General features: G+C 40.9%; 1 protein-coding gene across 1 annotated transcript in view; it reads left to right on the plus strand.

Annotated features, from left to right (window-relative positions):
* Positions 1 to 5,030, plus strand: part of slc29a1b (solute carrier family 29 member 1b) — a 43,926-nt gene extending 38,896 nt beyond the window's left edge. Inside the window, exons 12-13 of the mRNA XM_039015396.1 lie at positions 2,987 to 3,186; positions 4,847 to 5,030. Coding sequence (XP_038871324.1) covers positions 2,987 to 3,186; positions 4,847 to 4,958 — 312 coding nt within the window. The 3' untranslated portion in view covers positions 4,959 to 5,030. The remainder of the gene's footprint in view (positions 1 to 2,986; positions 3,187 to 4,846) is intronic.
* The last annotated feature ends 1,431 nt before the right edge of the window (positions 5,031 to 6,461 follow it).

Consider the following 6,461-nt stretch of genomic DNA (forward strand, 5'->3'; position numbering starts at 1 on the left):
CTCCACACACGATTACGTGATAATGTCCTAGAAGCCTTGGTTTGGAGGGTAGCCTATATGTGACCCAACAACTTTATATGAGATTCTGTCAAATATTGCGATTTAGCTTTTTGGTTTTTTTTTGTACCGAATCATAGCTTCAAAATGGTATGTCATATACACTATAGATGGAGGAAACAAGGGAAAGTTATGCTGCTTTGAAAGTTGATAAACCTGTAAAACCAGGAGACAAATAGGAGAAAATGCCCTTGAAAGATTTTGCTGATCTCTTTATATCAGCATTGCATTTTCCTCCAGAAAGTTGTCTCTCTACTTAAACGTTTGCCCACTGAGCTTTGTCGATAGCACCAGCTAAATTCAGGGCATCAATGTTTTTCAGAGCAGTAGCAACATTTTTGCAGTTGTCCATAGATATATCGTTCCAAAAATCGGTGGTAGCAAAGATGATCGATATAATGGGGAAGCACGCATTCTGTTATAGACAGAAGCGTGTGACATAACGGACCAATAAGGACTCATCTCTCGACATGTCCAACCCCTCAAATGTTTTTCAAACGGTCCTACAGTGTAGTAGGAACTAGCGTCAAACGCCTGGATCCTGTAACCAGACACGGGTGTTCATCTCGGGCAGCAAACCTTGCCAATAAATCCTCCAAACCACGGCTTTCAAAGGCATTATCACTTTTATACAACGTTACCAACATATTAAAATAATTATTAACATACAATATTTTCATTAAAAACATTATTTATTAATACTACTTCCACGAAGATATAGTCCAGAGGTTGCTACCCAAAAGCCCACTGGTAGTTTGTTCGATTTGCATTGTTGCCAGCTATGCCCGACTGGTCATTCGTTTGAATGACATCGTTGCCAGCCAATCCGACTGGTGGTTAGTTTGATTGGCAGGTTGCTACGCCAAACAAAAATGTTTTCTATGGAGGCTCATCCCCTTTGTTAGCTAGCGAACTACACAGCTAACACAATCACTTCAAACTGAAGTGGGAAAGACCACAAACTAGCTGCATTTCTTTTTGTTTGACCTGTTTCTTGTATTGAAATGAAAAGGAATCTCCGCAGACTGAGGATCAATGCACAATTTTCAATATATTTAGGCTGAGTTTTCAGTCGTCAAACCTTCATCAGAGCATATAAAAACACACTGACAGAGGCCACACATAGACAATATAAACTCTCGATTAAGTCAGACTTTTTCTGAGATAATTGATTACTGATGTGCATCCTGGCGTTTGTGTTGTACACAGGTGTTGCTCATCATATTTGATTGCATTTTCGCACGTTGCCTATATGTGGCCAGTCATTGTGTGTTTTTGTATGCTCCGATGAAAGTCCGACGACCCAAAGCTCAGCCTAAATACATTTAAAATTGTGCATTGATCTTGAGTGTGCTGAGAGTCCTTTTCAATTCAGTTCTACTCTTCATCTCGTGCACTTCAGCAACGGTCGGGTTCCGACAGATCGTAAAAAAATTCTACCAGTTTTTCTATTGACATTTATTTTAATATATCCATAAAAATAATGCTGATTCATGATTTCGACTGGCTGAGAAAAGCTGCGTGTGGATATTGCATGTCAAATGAATGTTGCAAATGTCACAGTGGATGGATAAAAAAAAAAATAATGTTATTTGTCACATGCTTCATAAACAACAGGTGTAGACTAACAGTGAAATGCTTACTTACGGGTCCTTTTCCAATTATACAGAGTTAAAGATACACTTATTTTTTTAGATAAATATGTACACGAGGAATAAATAGACAGTAAATAACAGTAATGAGTAAAAATAACATGGCTATATACAGGGAGTACGAGTACCGAGTTAATTGAGGTAGCTATGTACATATAGGAAGGTGTAAAGTGACTAGGCAACAGGATAGATAATAGACAGAGGCAACATAGTGTGTGTGTGTGTGTGTGTGTGTGTGTGTGTGTGTGTGTGTGTGTGTGTGTGTGTGTGTGTGTGTGTGTGTGTGTGTGTGTGTGTGTGTGTGTGTGTGTGTGTGTGTGCGTGCGTGTGCATATGTAGTGTATGTCTGTGTTGGGGTGTCAGTATGTGTGAGTGTGTGGGTAGAGTCCAGTGTCTGTGCATAGAGTCAGTGCAAGACAGTTAGTGCAAAAAGGGTCAATGCAGGTAGTCCGGGTAGCCATTTGATTAGCTATTTAGCAGTCTTGTTTAGCAGTCTTATGGCTTTGGGGTAGAAGCTGTTCAAGGTCTTGTTGGTTTCAGACTTGGTGCACTGGTGCCGCTTGCAGTAGCGGAGAAAACAGTCTATTGTTTGGGTGGCTGGAGTCTTTGACAATTTGTTTGGCCTTCCTTTGACACCTCCTGGTATAGAGGTCCTGGATGGCAGTGAGCTCGGCCCCAGAGATGTACTGGGCCGTGCTCACGACTCTCTGTAGCGCCTTGCAGTCGAATGCCTTGCAGTTGCCGTACCAAGGGTTGCAGATGTAGAACTTTTTGAGGATCTGAGGATAAGAGACACATTTTAATACCAGGTACAGACCTATTTCTGAAAATGTGAGGACAATCAGAATTGTGACAAGATCAGGACAGGACCCATGGTCATTAGTATAAAAGGGGCTAGAGTAATGTACTATTGATCAGTTGCTTCCTGCCCCCGCCCCCCCCCCCCCCAAAAAAGATCCTTGAAGATAAATATAATTGATCTTGCAAACAAAATCTGTGATGTTGAAGAATCAGAACAATAAAGGTTACGCATAAGCCTTTACTGACGTGGTAAATTTACCATCTGAGAAAAAAATACAGGTCAACACTGAACTACCCTGAATTTCAGATAAATAAATAGATATAAATAACTACCTTATCTTGTGGTGACCGGCTTAAAACAAACACAGCAGTAATGTTTTAATAAACATGCACTTGAGTGCTTTTCATTGAATGTGAATGTGGTGTGTCTGGCTAAGGTACAGTAGTGTTGACATGCCTCTGCCATCTACTTTCAGCCTGGGAAGGACAGCAAACTGGTGCCCATTCTTCTGGTGGCCCGTGTGATCTTCGTGCCGCTCTTCATGCTGTGCAATGTTCAGCCCCGCTACAACCTGCCTATCTTCTTTGAACACGACGCCTGGTTCATCGTCTTCATGATAGTCTTTGCCTTTTCCAATGGATACCTGGCAAGCCTTTGCATGTGCTTTGGGCCCAAGTAAGACCTCTTGCCTTCGCCTGGGCACAAACCCAAATAGATCAACGTTCAAGGTACCGGGCAACATTTTACTCTCGCAATGACTCTGTGAGCAAACTAACCATTTGCTAACTAAAATTTGACATAGACGGGATTAGTAAAAATGCAACTTTTCTTTAACAGGGAAATCCCATTGAGACCTATGCCTCTTTTGCAAGTACACAAATTATACAAAATATACAAATACAATGTAATAAAAACAGATAATATTTACAATCAATTTTGAAAAAGCAATCACATTCCTCAACAAGGAGCAGGTAGCCTAGCGGTTAGAGCAGTAACCGAAAGGTCGCTGGTTTGAATACCCGAGCCGACAAGGTCAAAAATATGTTGATATTCCGTTGGGCAAGGCACTCAACCCTTATTTGCTCCAGGGGTGCTATATTACTATGGCTGACCCTGTAAAACAACACATTTCACTGCACCTATCTGGTGTATGTGACAATAAAACATCTTATTAAATTGAACTGCCCTAGAGGTAACGGAGCACCAAGGTGCAGAGGTCTGCAGATCATTCCATACACAGGGTGCAAAATAACTGAATTTCCCTAATTCTGTAGAGATCAACGGGACCTCTAGAGTTAGCCATCCCTGTGATCAGGTCTGGTGACTCGTATAATTTAACAGTGAAGTATGGTCAGGTGGACGTTTGTGCAAGAAGGCTATATAAACAAAAAGAGAGCAGGGTATCGATCTACGAGACGGCCAGCTTACTTTCTGCTATAGGATGCAATGATGTGTACTGAACCTGTCGCCTGTAATAAAGTGAAGTGCGGTGTGGTAAACTGCATCTAATGGTTTCAGTGTAGTGGCACCTGCAGTCATATAAATGGTGTCACTGTAGTCTAGCAATTGCAGGAAAGTTGACTGAATGATCTGCTTTCTGCTGTTCAGGGAGAGGCATGATCTATTTCTAAAGAAGAAGCCCATTTTTATTCTCAACTTTATTCTCAACTCATCCATATGCTTTTGAAAAGATTCATTTTTGTCAATCCAGATGCCCAGATATTTATAAGCAGGGACACGATCAATGTGGGCACCATAAACCAATTACCTGTCACCTGATCCAGGACAATTTCAGACAACTTTTTTGAATGTGTAAAGATCGGTCGACAGTGTTGAACGCTTTAGACAAGTCAATAAATAGAGCAGCACACTGTTTCTTCCTATCCAAACAATTTACTACATCATTTAAAACCAGTGATGCTGCCGAGAAGGTGTTATGCCCTGGTCTGAAGCCCGACGGATGCACATTTAGAATAGATTTTGAAGTTAAGAAAGATCTTGGCTGAGCATTAATCAAGGATTCAAACATTTTAGCTAGGCAAATAAAGTTTAGAAATAGGGTGATAATTATTAAAGTTACAATGTCTGTTAGAAGGACGAGGCGCGACACACATGGTAAACGCAAAGCAATTCTGTCCTACCAAGCAAAAAGACATTAACTGCTCATAGCGTGGAACTTTAGTTTTTGGAACTCCTGTCTATTTAAAATGTTATGGTTAGTTTACTCACGTTGCAAGGGTCATTACGAGAGAAAAATGTCTCCCAGGTTGACAGAAATGAGGTTGCACCTAAAATCTTACCACACCTTATCGGCTGTCATTCTCTCTCTCCACAGAAAAGTTGCTGCTCATGAAGCGGAGACAGCTGGAGCCATTATGGCCTTCTTCTTGTCCCTGGGTTTGGCTCTGGGAGCGTCCCTCTCATTCCTCTTCAGAGGCCTGGTCTAAAATGGCGCCCTGTAGAGAACATGACCCAAAACCTAAAATGTACCTATAAAACTTGCATTGTAACAAATTGTCTGAAATGTATTTGTTTCTTTTTTAAACAAGCGATACTGATTAACCTTAAATCTGGTCTTCCAAAGAACAGAAGGTGGCAAGCAGCTTAAGGCCAGGATTCAATCCGATAGCACTTTGTTGGCTATGCGCTATTTAAAGGTAATTTTCCGATTGTACCGACATGTACAGCGTTTACCGTGAATGCGGTCTCCTCGAACGCAGGAACATTACCTTTAACAGCCGGTAGTGTGAGGATTCTTTTGTTTGAAAGCTACCAAACTAACCAAAACTGAATTAAGTAGAGCAGTTGTGAAATTAGGCATCTACAGGTTCCTACTATCCATGGGAGATCACATGCAATTCAGTGCTTCCCTTTTGATTCTGTAGTATTCCAATTTGAATCCTTATGAAGCCATGAATCCTTATGAAGCCATGAATCCTTATGAAGCCATGGGGCAGCAGGTAGCCTAGTGGTTAGAGCATTGGACTAGTAACCGAAAGGTTGCAAGATTGAATCCCCGAGCTGACAAGGTAAAAATATGTCGTTCTGCCCCTGAACAAGGCAGTTAACTCACTGTTCCTAGGCCATCATTGAAAATAAGAATTTGTTCTTTAACTGACTTGCCTAGTTAAATAAAGGTGAAATAAAAAAAAAAGCTCAATAAGAAGCAAACACAATTTACGGCTATATTAACTGCCATTTATTGGCAAATATATTTAATCAGTATGAGTGCAATATACAGTGTAATCATGAATAACACAATCCCTACAATAAAGTGATATGCAGTGAGATCGACTCAGCGAGATAACATTGCAATAAGCAGCACGGCAGATATTGAGATGAGCACGAATCTGCCAGTGGGAGGACCTATAGGAGGCATTGTAATGGCTGGAATGGAATAGATGGGAGTCAAACATGTGGTTGGATACCGTTTCATCGTGTCCTACTATAGCTCCTCCCACAGCCTTCTCTGGTATCTGCGCTTGTGCATGGGGGCACATCACGCTGCCACAATGGGACCAAAACAGCTACGGGGTCAAAACAAAATAATTTTAACCTTGTCCATCAACACTCTTAGTTGTTGTGGAAATGTACCTGATATAGTGTTTACTTTGTGCATGCAACGTCATCTCACTGAGTCTACCTTTAGTCATGTGTCCTAACGAGCTGACAAACATGGACAAAGCCAAATCAGCTCCAGGCCATTGTCATTTTGACAGCCTCCATTTTTTGTTAAGAAATTACACAAAGAGCTTTGTTACAATGACTGTCGTTGGAAACTGCCATATCTCCATGATTTTTAAAAATGTTGCTTACGGTAGTGTATTGTTAATGTCTTAATGGAGTGTTACAAAAACAGTATAGTTTCACTTTAAATTATGACAGTATGATTAGCAGCCTTAAAAAAGCCTACTTTACAGTAGCAGGAGATGAGGAGAACAATATCTTGA

The sequence above is a fragment of the Salvelinus namaycush genome, chromosome 2 (genome assembly GCF_016432855.1).
Source record: "Salvelinus namaycush isolate Seneca chromosome 2, SaNama_1.0, whole genome shotgun sequence".
NCBI lineage: Eukaryota > Metazoa > Chordata > Actinopteri > Salmoniformes > Salmonidae > Salvelinus > Salvelinus namaycush.